Source organism: Gymnoscopelus braueri (genome assembly GCF_963280865.1).
Source record: "Gymnoscopelus braueri genome assembly, chromosome: 9".
Lineage (NCBI taxonomy): Eukaryota > Metazoa > Chordata > Actinopteri > Myctophiformes > Myctophidae > Gymnoscopelus > Gymnoscopelus braueri.
This window is the reverse complement of record NC_137610.1, coordinates 54,130,952-54,150,036: the sequence shown is the minus strand read 5'-3', so window position 1 is coordinate 54,150,036 and position 19,085 is coordinate 54,130,952. Positions and strand designations below refer to the sequence as shown.

The window sequence follows — 19,085 nt, the reverse complement described above, 5'->3', positions numbered from 1 at the left end:
GTGCCTCAAAGCCTGTCTGCCTGGTCAGTCAACCAGTAGTCTGGCTGGTCAGTCAACCAGTAGTCTGCCTGGTCAGTCAACCATTAGTCTGCCTGGTCAGTCAACCAGTAGTCTGCCTGGTCAGTCAACCATTAGTCTGCCTGGTCAGTCAACCATTAGTCTGCCTGGTCAGTCAACCATTAGTCTGCCTGGTCAGTCAACCATTAGTCTGCCTGGTCAGTCAACCAGTAGTCTGCCTGGTCAGTCAACCATTAGTCTGCCTGGTCAGTCAACCATTAGTCTGGCTGGTCAGTCAACCATTAGTCTGCCTGGTCAGTCAACCATTAGTCTGCCTGGTCAGTCAACCATTAGTCTGGCTGGGGCTCGGGAGTAGGAATCAACCCAGTCTTTACACCGTGGACATGTCGTTATTTGATATGAAAGTGTTACAGGGGTTTTAACCCCATCATCCGTGTTCTAGGGCAGGGGTTCCCAAAGTTGGGGACACTGACGGTGGGGTCGCGAAATTATTTTGGGTCATATAAAAATAAACACTTTTTCCCCCCTTTTTTTTAATTCAACAGAATGGATGAAATACAATCTAAAAATGATTACAAATAGTACATTTTACCATTTTAATACATACAAGTTTGGGAACCCATGTTCTAGGGGACATTTTAGCCGAAAATAGAAGATCTAGAAGATATATTTTCAGAAAGATATTTAGTGTAGAGCGAAAACTGAAAATATATATATATATATGTGATCGATTCATCCCTATTTTGGGCATGTCATTATAGGTGAAAAGTTTCAAAAGATTTCAAAACTAGTGATCTGAAAATAGCCTATAGATCTACATGCTTACATGATTATTTTCTATTGGCACGACACCATGGTGTAAAGATGTCAAACGTAATGCTAAAGTGGCCAATTGATGTAGATCATAATTAAAGAAAAGAAATGCACTTCTTGATTGGTCAATTATATAATCAATAGAATGATTGCTAAGAATCTAATATATATATAATATATTATATATATATAATATCTAATATATATATTTGCATTTTCACTGTAAATGGCAGATCTACAAGCTCATGGCGCGGCACTCTGTGCCGCGCCATGAGCTTGTAGATCTGCTATTTTTGAATAGCCAAATACATCTAAAAAGGACAGAGATGGGTTCCCAGATTTGAATGGGATCCTCTCTTTAGCTCAGGCCCTATAATTCATCTCATTTAGTCGAGAAAGCCATCAGTGTAAAAAACCCGTTTAATGTCGATCTCTCTCTCGTTGTGTTTCTTGTGGTGACAACTCACTGGATGTACCGTTATAGATTCAACTGTTTGCACCGGTGAGTTCTACCATCTCCTACCAAGCCCCCCCAATCCACCCCCCCCCCATACCCCCCCCCCACTCCACTCTGTATATAATTGTACTACTAAAGGCTGATTTATACTTTGGTTGTATGACGGTGTTGTACCATGCCAAAAGAAATAGCCGATAGGCTCTATGCACAGCGGCCATATTGGATGGGAAATTGGGCCTCTTCCTTACTTTCCCTCACAGGTGTTACCACATGATACTAATGAAGGCTCTGTTCCATTCTGCTCAAACAGAGTCAGGGTGATGGTGTTGTTGCATGTTGGCTCACTGGAAACACTCTGCTACACCAGGGGGTCTCAAAGTGTGGTCCAGGGACCCTAAATGGTTCCTTGAGGGGGTTATAAATGGCTCCTTACGGGTGTGTAACTCAGAGAGTTATGGGGGTCCTTGAGGTTAACTCTTAAACTGCCAGGGTTTTTCAAAAATAGTACTCAAAAACTGCCAGCAGTTTACATGGTAAAACATAGGGAAAATGTTATTTATTTCTCCGTTTATTTTTTAACATTGAAGTGAATGGAGCAGCAACTTTTTGGAAAATGTTTTCTCCTGGTTCTTTGTGAAGAACGGAAAAATGGGAAAAAAAATAAAATAAAGAATAATTTTAGATTTATTTTTATTATTTTATTTTTATTATTTTTTTAAACGTTTATAAAGGTTTTTGGTAGGCAGAGAGTTAAAAGGTTTAAATGGAACAGAGCCTTCATTAGAATCATTGGTAAGAACTGTGAAGGTAAGTAAGGAAGAGGCCCAATCTCTTTCCTATATGGCCGCTGTGCATGGAGCCTATTGTTCTGGGTGCGGGACGCCATCGTAACAACGTATGAATTAAGCATGAAGCTGTGCTGAATGATGGTGACTACCTTTTAAATTATTATGTTTTGTGTTTTATTAGATGAGGCATTTCACCGCATGTACAATATTTACAATCTAAAGGCATCGTGCAGACGCTCTGACGTCCAGAGCGACTTGCAATAAAGCAATAAAGCAATAAAGCATGTACCGTAGGATGATGTCTCATCTACATCGTTCGCTCACTTTCGCACTCCATTGCTGCTACCCCCCCCCCCCCCCCATCCCGCCACTAACTGGTGTATTTTTGTTGTTGTTGTTGTTGTTGCCATATTGTACACACAGCGGTGTCCTAAGCTGTACCTGTGAAATCACATCTTTATTATGTTGTCTTTTGTGTTGTTGTCGTTGTTTTTCCGGTGGCGTCCATATTATGCACAGTTTGTTTTGCTCTTTTATAAAGGCACACTTTGTTGGAAGTTGCACGATAACAGTGGGTTGGGGTTGTTGCCATCACCGGGCACTTTAAAGGTGCTGTAAATGATATTTGTTGGGAGTTAAAACGCTTTTTTTTAAAACAAAAGTTAAAGCTCTTCATTGTGATAGCAGTCATTGTTATAGAGTGTTTGGTCAGTAACAGGGGTCTCTCCGTCTCTCCAGCTCTTTAATAAACACAAAATAATTTTTCAGGTGGGTTGCCAATTTCATCTGAGGAAGAAGTTATATGGCTGCTTATATCTAACCTTCATATTTTATCATCACTTATAATACTTCTACAATACATTATGATATATTTGACAGCTTGTAAGAGCCTAGATGTCTCCACTAGGCCTAATAATAGCTATTGTTTTGGTGCAGCCTATCTTGTTATGGTTCAGTTTGTCCTTCAGGCAGCTACAGTATAACTATGATCTCTGCCCTGTGCTCCAGGCAGAACTACCGTACCACTAGTCTGGGAGGCTTCGGCTCAAAGCCTGGACAGCAGGGGCGCGGCCACTGATTTCTGATTCAAATCAACAGCCAATGAAGAAAAGGGGGCGGGATCCACATGCAGTGGGTCTTACATGTAAATAGGAGCGACGGGAAGCAATTTCCCCTTGAGAAATTGCGGCCGCCATTGTTGTGTACTGCTGTTTGCCTCTCGTCGGACTTTTTAGACGAGTAGACCGGTAAGAGGCGTGTCCGCTCAGATTCTGAGCGCAACGCACATCCGGCCCACAGATAGCAGGGCTTTGGCCCAGAAGTTCCTTCGCCCCTCCCGTTTGTATGAGAGCGGGCGAAAACTTCTGGGAACTCAGATTACCGTACCACTGACATGAGTGTTAATGTACTTCTGACCATGATATCATTTCACATAAAGCAGGGATGGGCAACTGGTGGCCCCGCGCGCACCGTCACTCAATGCGGCCCCAGGCCCAAATGCGGCCCCCCCAGAGTGAGTGTGGAAATTTAGTGGCCCTCAGCATCTACAAAGTTGCCCACCCCTGACATAAAGCATAAACACCTCCACCTAGAATATTGTCTCCACTCCTATAATGCCTCATCGATTGCTGATTGATCCAGAATTCCACGACAGTTTGTGAAGCAAAGAACTGTCAAATATATCATAATGTATCGTAGAATATTATAAGTGATGGTAAAATATAAAGGTTAGATATAAGCAGCCGTATAACTTCTTCCTCACATCCAATCAGGCGATACCTTCAATTTTATAGCGTTCCAGTTCCAATTGTGTGTCTGCTCATGTCTTTGGTTTCATCACTTCCAATTTCACTTGTTTATCCTGTAAACGCTCTCTCTTGTGATTGGATTCAATTGGTGTTTTATTGGTTTTTCTGTTAACTAAAGAGCTGGAGAGACATGGAGACTCCTGTTACTGAACAAACACTCTATAGCAATGATTACAATCAGAATATAGAACTATTTTAACACTTATTTTAACAAACAAAAATATCACTTACACCAACTTTCAACATAAAAGAAGAGATCATCTCACTGCCATTGGAATGAATGAATTTGTGCTGCTGTTTGTTGCGTCATGTGAATATACGGAGTGTGCCTTTATCCACTTGAATCCTAGCATCCCTGTTCTGTGGGGGAACATACGCTCCAAAAAAATAGCCGATCTACAAGCTCATAACCGTTATGAGCTTGTAGATCGGCTATTTTTCTGCAAAGAGATTTGTAGAGGGTAGAGGGGAAAACCGACTCAAGTCCGGTTTACCAGGTATAGAGGGTGTATGTGGTTAAAGGGATAGTTCACCCCAAAATGTATTTTTTTCTATCGATTAGCCCCCCCCCCCCCCCCTGGAGACTTGAATGCATGGATATTTTATTATTTTTGTCGCATTCCTAAGCCAATAATTTAATGAGCGGCAACACAAAGAGTCTCCTCTGTGTCTCCTACCGGAACCGCTGCCTACCGGTCAGTGGTGGAAAGTAACTAAGTACATTTACTTAAGTACTGTACTTAAGTAACATTTTGAGGTATTTGTACTTTACTTGAGTATTTCCAATTTCCAATACTTTTACTTCTACTCCACTACATTTCAGAGACAAATATTGTACTTTTTCTCCACTACAATTATTTGAAAACTTTAGTTACTAGTTACTTTTCAGATATAAATTATTATATTATAAAACATACATTAACCACTTTATTTTATGCCCTATTTTATACCTACTGTAGGCTATTTGAAAATAGCCGATCTACAAGCTCACAACGCGTCGCGATGCGACGCGTTGTGAGCTTGTAGATCTGCTATTTTCAAATATTTTAGTACTTTTACTTTTGGTACTTTAAGTACATTTTGATACCAATACTTTTGTACTTTTACTCAAGAAAATTTTGAATTCCGGACTTTTACTTGTAACGGAGTACTTCTGAATTGCAGTATTGATACTTTTATTTAAATAAAACAATTGAGTACTTTTTCCACCACTGCTACCGGTCCGCTGGTCATCAAATTATTGTCTCAAAATATCCATGAATTCAAGTCTCTAATCGATAGGGGAAAAAAAACTATTGGGTGAACTAGCCCTTAAATGCTGCTTTGAATGTGTTATCACCAGGCATAGCAGGATAAATACAAGGCTGTGTTGGACTCAACAAGGTGAACCTCTCTCTCTCTCTTCTTGTTGTTCTTCTTCTCCCGGACCCCCCGGACCCCCCAGGCAGAGTGGGTTGCCTTAAACTACGTCCCGTTCGCGGAGCGTTCCCTGGAGGTGGTTGTGGACCTCTATCATAAAACCTCCTGCCACAAAGCTGTCATCAACCAGAAGGTCCTGCAGCACATCATCAAGGTAGATTTACACACACACACACACACACACACACACACACACACACACACACACACACACACACACACACACACGTGTTTCTCTGCGGCTAAATGGCTATGGCTCATTATCCCTTTACATGTATACTTGTTCTCTCTGCCCTTATAATGTTATGCTGATGTTGATACTGCTATTTTATGTTTCATCTTACCCCCATCGGACCCCCATCTCAAAATATGTTGTTCCAGGGACCCCCCCAGAAGCACAGATCTGAGTTAAAAATGTTTGCTTTAAAACAATATATTTATTCAAATATTTGCAGAAATTTTCCACGATTAAAAAAAATAAATAGCAGATCTACAAGCTCGTATGAGCTTATAGATTTACTATTTTTGAATAGCCAAAGAAATCTTAAAATGACACAGAAGCGTTCCCAATCTCAATGGATTAGTGAAATCTGGGAGAAAAAGGAGTAAAAACAGATAAGATTGTAGATCTGGCTGCATTGAAAATAGCAGATCTACAAGCTCACAAGGCAGCGTCGCATCGCAACGCGTTGTGAGCTTGTAGATCTGCTATTTTCAAAATATACGAGCGCTCGTTTAGCGCTCGTCTAGTTTAGACCGGTGCAGCGGCGCTGCTGTTATATTTTCATGGCCACCGGGAGATCAGACATTTAACCCATGGTCCAACACACACCAGCCTTCATCCATTAATGTTCTCTCCAGGCTATCTGCGGAGCGAGACCGGACTCGCCCGTCTGACGGTCCGAGTCTCACTGGGAAATGGGAATAGCCTACATGACGGCTTTATTTTAGTGTAACTCGAACGCGCACTGCTTGGTATGGGTTCAATGAATTAATATACAAACGTATTCCATTCATGGCGATGTGATTGGTATCATAATGTCATTCATGTAGGCTACAAGCCTACGTGACAAAGATTGTACCGCTACACTACGGATTACAATACATGAAAAACACAGCTCTGTGTGTGTGTGTGTGTGTGTGTGTGTGTGTGTGTGTGTGTGTGTGTGTGTGTGTGTGTGTGTGTGTGTGTGTGTGTGTGTGTGTGTGTGTGTGTGTGTGTGTGTGGCGTGTGCGGCGAGGCGATCGGGGGAAACTCTTTCTTATTGGCTTTTGATGTCTTTGGTCGTATTCTGGTTCTTCATGTCGTAAAATCGGGGCGTTTTGAGAATATTTAAGGGCGTGTTATTTAAATGACGCTCGTTTTCAGACGTGAGATTTATCAAAGCTCCGACCTGATGTACGCTAGGATTGGCTGTGTATTCGTTGATAAATGTGACTTCGACGTTGGTGTACAGCCGAATATATGGAAAAATATAAGCCGGTTTATACGCTCCATTGATAAATGAGGGCCAATTTTCACATCCCTACACCCCTCAGTGTCTCTGCTAAGACACACTGCTTGTGAAAAATATCCACCTCAGGGACCCCAGCTGTTCCATGGCTAATTAATTTAAACCACTGTCAGGTCCAGGGGTCCACCAGGGGTCCAAATGGACTCTTAGGGGTCTGTAACTCTTGAGAGTGTACACATGGAGCCATAAGGACCGTTTGGTTCCATTTCGTCTCTTGTCGGGTGGAAACCTCATGACCAAAACTGTTACTTTTCAGGATTCAAATGTAAAAAGCCTTTTGATGCTTTGTATAATTAACTCTCTGACTGCCAAAAACGTTTATAAACGTTTTTTTTATTTTTTTTATCAAAAACAAAATTAAAATAAATCTAAAATGATTCTTTATTTTTGGGGTTTTTCCGTTTTTCCGTTCTTCACAAAGAACCAGGAGATAACGTTTTCCAAAAAGTTGCTGCTCCATTCACTTCAATGTTAAAAAATAAACAGAGAAATAAATAACATTTTTCGTATGTTTTACCATGTAAACTGCTGGCAGTTTTTGAGTACTATTTTTGAAAAACCCTGGCAGTTTAAGAGTTAACACTGAGGATTCGACAGTGTACTGTAGATTGGGGTTCCAGTATTGTTTAGAGACCACCCCATCAGTGAATCTCAACCTTTTTCCATTTCAAGGACCCCCCAGTTTGATATGCATTAGCCCCATGGACGAAAAGTTATGGCCCTATGTGGACTACCATTTTATGTCAACCTGAAATAGAATGGAATTCTACGACAGATTTAGACCAGTGGTTCTTAAACTTTTTTCATCTCAAGGACCCCCAAAAATATATGTATATGGCCACGGACCCCCATCTCAAAATATGTTGTTCCCCAGGGACCCCCAGAAGCAACGATTTGAGTTACACATGTTGGCTTTAGAAATATATATTTAAAGATTTGCGCAAATTTTCACGATTTTTCAAAAATAGCAGATGAGCTATGAGCTTTTAGATGAGCTATGAGCTTGTAGATCTGCTATTTTTGAATAGCCAAAGTATACAATAATGGTTGAAGTGGTTAAAAGGATTGTGACGTTATTTATTGTCTTAATGTCATTAATGTCTGATCTCATGTACATACTGTACCTGCTAGTTTATGCGATGTGCATATATCGTTGTTGTAGATCTGCTACTTTTGATGATTTTGAATCCGTAAAATTAACAGTTTTGGACATATGAGGTTTCCACACGACAGAGACGATGTGTAGATATATTTGATTATTGCCTCTCCTCGACATGTTTTTCTTTACCGTTAGATTTTTCTCCTTGCTCTTCCTGCCCCCCCCACCCTCCTCCCCCTTTTCTCTTATTTTTTTCTCTTTCTGAAAACAACAACAAAAAACAATGGAGCTCGCTCAAAAAAAGCTGAATTTCACCGACTTCTCAAACACCTGTGTAAACCTCTTCTCAAACACCTGTGTAAACCTCTTCTCAAACACCTGTGTAAACCTCTTCTCAAACACCTGTGTAAACCTCTTCTCAAACACCTGTGTAAACCTCTTGACGTGACGATATTGTGTGATTCTTCCAGACTCTGAGGATACCGCTGGGTCTGAAGTACGCCTGTCCGTCAGAGAGCACCTGGAAGCTGGCCGTGTCCTCCTTGCTCAAGGTGCTGTCCATCGGGTTGCTGGTTGCGCGCCAGCACGCCTCCTCGGGGAAGTTTGACACCATGTGGCCCGAGCTGGCCAACGCCTTTGAAGACTTCCTCTTTACCAAAAGGTTTGGTTTGATCTGCAGCGGAACTTTTGTCTTCCAACTGTCATGCTTTGTACAACCGCTGGAGTTATGAGGGCTTTCTCTGACGGATTTAGACCAGTGGTTCTCAAACTTTTTCATCTCAAGGACCCCCAAGATTGTATGTATATGGCCACAGACCCCCATCTCAAAATATTTTGTTCCAGGGACCCCCCAGAAGCAAAGATTTGAGTTACAAAAAATATATATACATGTGAAGTTTTGCGCAAATTTTCACGATTTTTCAAAAATAGCAGAAGTTTGGGTCACGGGTAGAAAACAAAATGTATCTTTTGGGTCCGAGCTTAAACAAGTTTAGGAAACTCTGGTTTATAAGAATCCTGTGTATACGTTGTAATACGTTTTCAAGATTCCTGTGTTTGCATGCCCCCCCCCCCTCTCTGCGCTCACATTATAAATAAATTAAAAACTACCTAAAAAACAAATAATTAAATATTGTACAATGGGGGGTATTTGTATTATGTAAAGCCCCTTCCTGTGTTTTAGGGCCAGACCAACATGTATCCCCTCTTGGTTGATTATGCCAATGGAAATAGTGACTGTTTTTTGTGTTTTTGGTTTGGATCTCACAGCACTCCTCCGGACAACTTGTCCATCCAGGAATTCCAGAAGAACGAGGCCATTGATGTTGAGGTACATTACACAGTGACTCTGTATACGACCCATCAGTCATTGTTATTATGTTTTCATAGTGTTGTTTGCTCATGGGTTGTGTCTCCATATTGTTTTCATAGTGTTGTTTGCTCATGGGTTGTGTCTCCATGTTGTTTTCGTAGTGTTGTTTGCTCATGGGTTGTGTCATGTTGTCTCCTCTCATTCCAGGTGGTCCAGCTGATCAGCACAGAGATCCTACCCTACGCCAACTTCATCCCCAAAGACTTTGTTGGCCAGATCATGACCATGCTCAATAAAGGATCCATACACTCCCAGTCCTCTTCCTTCACAGGTAACATGGGCCGTCTATAACTGGGTCTGTCTGTGTCTGTCTGTGCGTGTCGTTTTGTCCAGAGCTAATCTCACAAACTACAGGATTGATCAGCGCCATATTTCTTGTCCACATTGCCAGTAGGCTAACTTAGAATCAAGAGATTCAAGAGATATTGAATTCTTTCTCTTTTTTTCCCCAACAAAAGCACATCTACAAGCTTTGTGTCACATCTCAATGCTAATTTCGCATTGACACTGTCATACGACAAAGTATAAAATTGGGCTTAAAGGAGCACTTCACCCATTTTATCCTATCCTCATATAATTGGTCCTCACTAATGCTTGTTATAATATGGCACCATTTGTGTCTACTCACTCTGTGTCTCAGAGGGGGGCTGTGGACACTGCAGAAACCTGTGATATCATTCATCAGTAAGCAGGGTTGGTCATGCCAAACACGATTTCAAACCTTTTTTTTTTCTCGACGCTAGAACAATGGCTTCTATTTAATTCAGCATGCTAACTTTCCAGGAAGAGAAAGGCTGTAGTTTCTATTAGCTCGGAATCCCCATCGATGATGTCACTGGTAGGCAGGTTTATGAACTGTCCACAGCCCACCAATGAGACACGGAGTGGGTAGACAGAAATGGTGTCCTCTTATAATTAGTGAGGAACAGTTATATGAAGATAAGGTTGAAATGGATGAAGTGCTCAACCACTTAAACCCCAACATCCGTATTCTGAGGAAAACTTTCATAGATATCTAATTCAAGATTCATTCATTCATTCAAGATTTATTTATTCTCGAAATTACACTGAGTAATTAAACTCATTTGCAGTGTCATCGAGTAATACAATACGGTGCAAATTCAACAACATCACAGTTTTATTTTTTAAACATCTGGGAATTGGAAAAGAAAAAGGCAATACAGTACATGTGAGATATAAAAGTTACAAATAGAAATCAAGACAACATTTTTCAAAATTCTAAAAACAATGACACATTGTGGTGACCTGTTTGGTCACCAGAGTTCTAAAAGGACTGAAGGGTACTAGAGTGGTTCATTTCAATGTAGTCTGCAGGTCATTCCATGTGGTGCAGTAGGACCACAGGAGCTAAAAGCAAATCTACCAAATTCAGAGTTGACCTTGGGCACCTTAAATGTGAGAAAAGTACTTGAACGGGTGTGATGGGGTCCAGCGGGCCCATTCCAAAAACTATGAGATGTAGCTATAGGACAATCTCCAAGTATGGCTTTATATAAGAACAGATGCCAGTGCAGTTCTCGTCTCTCTGCCAAGGAGAGCTATCCAACCTTGTTATATAAAATTCTAATGTAGAGCTCAAAATTTAAAATACACTAGTAGGGGCTCCGGTCAACCATATAGGGTTTAAGCGGTTAAATAATTGACCCAGTTGTCTTAGCATTGATCTTCAGTGACGCTTAATGACCCTGTGTCCGTTCTACAGAGGCAGAAATCGACGTACGGATGCGAGAGGAGTTCTCCAAGGTTTGCTTCGAGACCCTCCTCCAGTTCTCCTTCAGCAACAAGGTCAGCACCCCCCAGGAGGGCTACATCTCCCGCATGGCGCTCTCCGTCCTGCTCAAGAGGTCCCAGGACGTCCTGAGACGCTACGTGGAGGACGAGAGGCTGAGCGGACGATGCCCCCTGCCAAGGTAACACCCCCCCCCCCCCCCCCCCCTCATGAACTCAACATGAACATTCATACATCGTCTCTGTCGGGTGGAAACCTTGGACGTCCAAAAAAACGTGGAAGTGGGAAAAAATAAACATCCAATATTATTTAGTCACAAGGTTTTGTTACTACTTTCCATTGGTTCATTGTTTATAAAACTCACAGACACACTGAACACTTTCATATTAGGGCTGTCAACTCTCCTCAGAGATTATATTCAAATCTTGGTCTTTAACTCATTGGCCGCCATTATCGCATTAACGCGATCTAATAAATAGCGCGCTTGGCCGCCAGGATCGCGTTAATGCGATCTATGGTCTTTATTGATCTTTATGCTCTGATCACGCTATTCTGTTATGAATCAGGCTAAGTTTCAGGTTCCACTTACTTCAACCACCACTGCATCCGGTTCCATGACTTGGGTTCCGTTTTCGGTTTTACATTTTTCCCCCCAGTCATTTTCGACCATAATAGGGAAACAAACGGTTTTTCACACGCTATGAAAAACGATCGGAGACCTCCCCTCCTATAATCTATGGTCTGGGTGACGAACAGTCATCCCCGTTGTGTATCACAAAGTAATTTTCGCCGATAACAGAATCTGAGACATTTCACTTCCGGTTCATGTGTTTCACTGTGTGAGTGGGTCTGGGAGGGGGCGAGTGTGATCGAGAGGCGATCAAGCTTGGTATGTGCTGCTCTCTAGTGGTGGAACGATCAAAACGATTCAAGTGTCAAGCTAGACTTTCTAGATGTGAATTAAATAACAAAATAACGAAACAAAAAAACACGAAAATCGCTGGCAAGGGCTGCTATGAACGAGGTTTTAACTCTGGCAGTCAATGAGTTAAAATGTGCAGATATTCGAATATATTCGAATATTATTATTATTATTATTATTATTATTATTATTATAAAAAAATATATATATATATATATTTTTTTTTACAGACATAGTACAAAAAAACAATGTATCGAGTGCTCGGATCCAATAAAACATATATTTTGTTTGTTTTTATAACTTGAGACATGAGTTTTTTTGTATTGTCCCTGTCAAATAAACATAAAAAAAAAGAAAAGAAAAAACGTTTTTTTTTAAATATTTTTTTTAAATATTCAAATATAAATGTTCATATTCGAATATACATATTTTCCCAATATTCGAATAATATTAGAATATTGAATATTCCTTTGACAGCCCTATTTCATATACACAAATCCACGGAGCGCTGCCCTGTAGGTGGCGCAACCATTGCTGCGGTGTCAGTCAGCTGCTGTCACTGACTGCTCACGTTACTCTTTAACCTGCTTTTCACTAACTTTTACTAACACTAACTTTTACAAAGATGTACAGAAAATGGGGATGAACCAGTGTAGTTTATGGCTGCTCCAACAGCCAAGCAGGTGAAGAGTAACGTCAACAGACGGACAGAACAGCAGCAGAAGCTGCTGAGTCTGACACCGCAATGATGGCGGCTCCCGCTACAGGGCAGCGCTCCGTGGATTCGTGTAAAGCAAATCTACAAGCTTACATTTGAAAGGACGTAAACATACGTCCTTGGCAGGCAATGTGTTAAAACGAACACAGAACTGGATGACGGGAAAAATACGTTTTCTCACTATTACGAACAGGAATTGTGTGAAGATAGAATGCGAGTGGAAATGGTTAAACAACTACTTAGTGGTTTCTGTAGCTGTAGTTGAAGCCAGCTCAACTTGAATGGTAGCTTTGTAGATTTTGTAGCAGCTACAAGCAGCTTCAATTACAAACGTCATGTCGTTGGCATACATTGAAAATGAATGGTAGCCTGTAGCTTTGTGTCTTCATGTCGCTGGCATCCATTGAAGCTTTGTATCTGCCAGTGTGTGCATAACTGTTTAGAGTGCTTTCAAGTGCAAACGGAAGCTGAAAGAACATGTCGTTTTATTTTCCTGTCTCGTCTCTTTCGTCGCAGGCAACAGGTGACGGAGATCATCTTCGTCTTGAAAGCGATCAGCACTTTGATGGACTCTCTTAAAAAGACCCAGCCGGAAAACGGTGAGCTTTCATAACTGTGCCAAGAAAAAAAAATAGAAAAAACACATTTTAGATCTTTGAAAGAAAGACGAGGCAAAACAAGAAGGAAAATGCCAACCTACATTAGCATATGTGTCATCTATTAATTTCACATAAATGTGGTCCTGTACGTTGGGGACCGCTTTCTGAATGATTATTTTTGTGTTTCTGGTCGTGGGGAGATGTATTTATATGGACCCAACAAGGTTAATCTATTGAGACCGGGAAAGAATGTGTGTCATTTTTTTATTTTCTTTGGGCTATTAAAAAATAGCAGATCTACAAGCTCATAGTGCGGCACCGAGTGCCGCACTATGAGCTTGTAGATCTGCTATTTTTTGAAAAATTGTGAAAATGATAGCAAATCTTTTAATATATGTATATCTTTTTTTAAGCGAACATTTGTAACTCAAATATTTGCTTCTGGGGGGTCCCTGGAACAATATATTCTGAGATGGGGGTCCGCATTTCAGGGGTCCTTGACATGAAAAAAAGTTCGAGACCACGTACGTTTTTTTTTTTTTAAACTGTTAGGATTTAGAAGAAAATTGTAGAATCCCCCAGAAGCAAAGATTTGAGTTACAAATGTTCACTTTAAAAAATATATATATTCAAAGATTTGCACAAATTTTCAAGATTTTTCAAAAATATTTTTTAAAAGCCCAAAGAAATCTTAGAATGTTCCCGGTCTTAAAGGGTTAATTAGGCCAATTATACTGTGTCTGTGAAATGCAGAAAGATAGAAATGAGACGAGCAGTGATTATGTTTTTGAAGTGCCCTTGAACTAAGTGTTTGCATTCATAGTGTTGACGTGTCCTCTTATTATAAGTGACTTTGGGCTTGTTTTTCTGTGAAGTCGCTTGTAGGCTACTGTAAAGTGTAAACACACTGGCGGTTGGGTTATTTTTTTTGGGGCTTGTTTCTAAAGTGTAGTTATAGTCAGGGGATATTAGCAGAAAGATTTCCAATCTTGGAATAAATTCCTTACCAAAAAAAATCTTCACCAATGTGTTTGTAAAGGTGTCTAGTAACACATCTCACAAAGACTGAAATTCAGTTTCCCTAGGAGAATTTTTGACAGCTGCTGAAAGTTGGGGAACCCACCATTTCCCTGCAGGGCAAAAAAAATAATCAAATTTTCATTCTGTTTTAAGTAGCATGTGAGGGGTCAAACTAGGGTGTTTTTATGATTCTGAATCCATTGCAAGCATTTGTTTTGCACCAAAACCACTCCTTGGGCTAAAAACAGCCCAATCTCAATGGGCTTTTTACACAAAAAGTATACCTGGACAAGGATGGCTATGGCCGTTTTTAGCCCAAGGAGTGGTTTTGGTGCAAAACAAATGCTTGCAATGGATTCAGAATCATAAAAACACCCTAGTTTGACCCCTCACATGCTACTTAAAACAGAATTAAAATTAGATTTTTTTTGCCCTGCATGGAAATGCAGGGAAATGGTGGGTACCCCAACTTTCAGCAGCTGTCAAAAATTCTCCTAGGGAAACTGAATTTCAGTCTTTGTGAGATGTGTTACTAGACACCTTTACAAACACATTGGTGAAGATTTTTTTTGGTAAGGAATTTATTCCAAGATTGTTAATCTTTCTGCTAATATCCCCTGACTATTACTCATTCGGGCTTGCTTCCTAAATGTTGTTTAAACCAGTGGTTCTCAAACATGTTCATGTCAAGGACCCCCAAATTAATATTTATTTGGCCCCCGACCCTCCCATCTGAAAACGTTTTGTGCCAAAGACCCTCATACAAGGTTTGTGTAGATAGAATGTTTCAACCATTTATAGCAGATCTACAAGCTGCTATTGTAGATCTGCTATTTTCAAATGGCCGATATACAGGTAGCCTATATACGTAGGGTTCAAGCGGTTCAACTGATTTTCGTATGACTTGACCCGCTTTTTTCTCTCTCGCAAATCTGGCAACACGGTTTGCATTCTGTACGCCTGTCAGTGGAATGACAGAACATTGATCTCCTGTCAGCTGCTGATATTCACACACTCTGCACTGCATCACCGTGATCTGAAGACTCACCTCTTCAATAATGAATAATAATAATGGATTTTATTTATAACGCACTTTACATTTGCAAGAAATCTCAAAGTGCCACAGAAGGCAATTGCATAAAAACAGAAACATCACGCCAATAAAAGAAAACAACAACTAAGAAACTGAAACAAAACAATTAAAACATGGGGGCATAAAGCCTCGAGGTAAAACCAGCAAAAAAAAATTTTTTGCTAAAAAGGTAGGTCTTTAGTCCTCTCTCAAAGCAGTCGACCGACTGTGGTGCTCCCATGGTGCGTATTTTAACCACTTTAATCATTATTTTATACTTTAGCTATTCAAAAGTAGCAGATCTACAAGCTCATAGCGCTATCAAGTGCCGCGCTATGTGCTTGTAGATCTGCTATTTTTGAAAAATCCTGAACATATGTGCAAATCAAAATATTTTGAGATGGGAGTCCGTAGCCAAATACATATATATATATATATATTTATATATATATATATATATATATATTTATATATATATATATATATATATATATTATATTATATATATATATATATATATATATATATATATATATATATATATATATTATATTATATTATATATATATATATTTACATGTTTACATGAAAAAGTTTGAGAACCACTGATATTATAGCAACATAAGTGTTGCAGAAAACTGTTAGGATTTAGAAGACATTTGTAGAATCGGCCTAGGGTCTTAATGGGTTAACTGTGATAACCCTGTCTCTCTCTCCTCTGTCTCGTGTCCATATGTCATGCTGGTGGGACATGTCCCCTCTACAGTAGACTGTAATAACCCTGTGTCTCTCTTGTCTCGTGTCCATATGTCATGCTGGTGGGACATGTCCCCTCTACAGTAGACTGTAATAACCCTGTGTCTCTCTTGTCTCGTGTCCATATGTCATGCTGGTGGGACATGTCCTCTCTACAGTAGACTGTAATAACCCTGTGTCTCTCTTGTCTCGTGTCCATATGTCATGCTGGTGGGACATGTCCCCTCTACAGTAGACTGTAATAACCCTGTGTCTCTCTTGTCTCGTGTCCATATGTCATGCTGGTGGGACTTGTCCCCTCTACAGTAGACTGTAATAACCCTGTGTCTCTCTTGTCTCGTGTCCATATGTCATGCTGGTGGGACATGTCCTCTCTACAGTAGACTGTAATAACCCTGTGTCTCTCTTGTCTCGTGTCCATATGTCATGCTGGTGGGACATGTCCCCTCTACAGTAGACTGTAATAACCCTGTGTCTCTCTTGTCTCGTGTCCATATGTCATGCTGGTGGGACATGTCCCCTCCACAGTAGACTGTAATAACACTGTGTCTCTCTTGTCTCGTGTCCATATGTCATGCTGGTGGGACATGTCCTCTCTACAGTAGACTGTAATAACCCTGTGTCTCTCTTGTCTCGTGTCCATATGTCATGCTGGTGGGACATGTCCCCTCTACAGTAGACTGTAATAACCCTGTGTGTCTCTTGTCTCGTGTCCATATGTCATGCTGGTGGGACATGTCCCCTCCACAGTAGACTGTAATAACACTGTGTCTCTCTTGTCTCGTGTCCATATGTCATGCTGGTGGGACATGTCCCCTCCACAGTAGACTGTAATAACACTGTGTCTCTCTTGTCTCGTGTCCATATGTCATGCTGGTGGGACATGTCCCCTCCACAGTAGACTGTAATAACACTGTGTCTCTCTCCTCTCGTGTCCATATGTCATGCTGGTGGGACATGTCCTCTCTACAGTAGACTGTAATAACCCTGTGTGTCTCTTGTCTCGTGTCCATATGTCATGCTGGTGGGACATGTCCCCTCCACAGTAGACTGTAATAACACTGTGTCTCTCTTGTCTCGTGTCCATATGTCATGCTGGTGGGACATGTCCCCTCCACAGTAGACTGTAATAACACTGTGTCTCTCTTGTCTCGTGTCCATATGTCATGCTGGTGGGACATGTCCCCTCCACAGTAGACTGTAATAACACTGTGTCTCTCTTGTCTCGTGTCCATATGTCATGCTGGTGGGACATGTCCCCTCTACAGTAGACTGTAATAACACTGTGTCTCTCTCCTCTCGTGTCCATATGTCATGCTGGTGGGACATGTCCCCTCCACAGTAGACTGTAATAACCCTGTGTCTCTCTTGTCTCGTGTCCATATGTCATGCTGGTGGGACATGCTGTCCCCTCCACAGTGGACGGGAACACGTGGGCCCAGGTCATCGCCCTCTACCCCACCCTGGTGGAGTGCATCACCTGCTCCTCCCCCGAGGTCAGCTCCGCCCTCAAGGAGGCGCTGATGCCCTTCAAAGACTTTATGCACCCCCCTGTCTGCACAGTGCAAAACGGAGAGTCCTGACCACGCCCACCAAAACAACAACAACAACAAACAACAAACAACCTTTTTGTTTTATTTTTCCCTTTTTTTTCTCTTCTTTTTTTACACAATGAAGAATTCATGAATGTGTCTTGACTCCAAAACATACACACACACACACACACACACACGCACACATGCACACACATACACACACACATGCACACACACGCACACGCACACACTGTATTAGGGCTGAGCAATATTATGTCGGGTGAAAACCTCACATGTCCAAAACTGTTACTTTTCAGAATTCAAAAAAATTATAATTATAAAATTATTTTTGAAAATAGTGAAAATAGCCGATCTACCAGCTCACAACGCCTCTCGGTGCGAGCTTGTAGATCGAAATTTGGAGATACAAGGTTTCTGCCTGACAGCAACAGTATGGTAATATGGTGATATGGTAATATGGTAATATGGTGATATGGTAATATGGTGATATGGTAATATGGTGATATGGTGATATGGTAATATGGTAATATGTCATAGGAGGAGTTGACTCTTCTTGGTTTTAATCACATAAGACCTTTTTTATACTTTAAGAATTATCCAACCTTTCTTTTTTTTCTTTTTTTTGGCGGAAATAGCCGATCTACAAGCTTCCAGTGAGCTTGTAGAGCTGCTGTATCGCAATTTTGTGAACAAAATGTGAAAAATGAACAAGAAAATGTATATCTCGATATTATCGAGGTATTTGGTCAAAGGATATTGTCATTTGATTTTGTCCATATCGCCCAGCCCTAAGACACACACACACACACACACACACACACACACACACACACACACACACACACACACACACACACACGCTTCTAAATTACGCCGCACTAGCGCCTAAGGCCGCGCCCCTTGTACCCAAACACTCCCCCCACGGCCGCCTTGAGTGACAGCGATGCGTCCAAACAGAGCAAACAGAAGGGTGATCTAAAAGAACTAAGAGTGGCGTATAATATAAATATAATAATTGCGTCGCGTCATCGGCCTTGATATATAAAGCTGCGTTAGCCTATGATCTCATAGCAAACGCTCAGGACGGCCGTTGGGGGGGGGGGGGGGGGGGGGGGGCTGTGTTTGGGTTCAAGGGGTGCGGCCTTAGGGGCTAGTGCGGTGTCATTTAGAAGCATGCCGCACGCACACACGCACACACACACACCTGTGGATGGACATTTTCACCAGGTGAAGCCCCTCCCCCACATCCATTGAACGGACAGTAACTCATCTCATGGTGACCGCGACGCGCTCGGACCTCCGCTGATAACACACACACACACACACACACACACACACACACACACACACACAAACGTTGTGCTTCTAATGCCAGCCCCCCCGCCCCTACCCCTACCCCCACCC

At 41.3% G+C, this 19,085-nt stretch overlaps 1 protein-coding gene across 1 annotated transcript in view; it reads left to right on the top strand.

Annotated features, from left to right (window-relative positions):
* mon2 (MON2 homolog, regulator of endosome-to-Golgi trafficking) overlaps nt 1-18,745 on the top strand; it is a 135,487-nt gene extending 116,742 nt beyond the window's left edge. The window contains 8 exon segments of the mRNA XM_080436709.1: nt 1,316-1,333; nt 5,329-5,457; nt 8,387-8,577; nt 9,186-9,246; nt 9,436-9,559; nt 11,012-11,219; nt 13,195-13,277; nt 17,545-18,745. Of these exon segments, the coding sequence (XP_080292835.1) occupies nt 1,316-1,333; nt 5,329-5,457; nt 8,387-8,577; nt 9,186-9,246; nt 9,436-9,559; nt 11,012-11,219; nt 13,195-13,277; nt 17,545-17,708 (978 nt within the window). The 3' untranslated portion in view covers nt 17,709-18,745.
* Nucleotides 18,746-19,085: the final 340 nt, after the last annotated feature.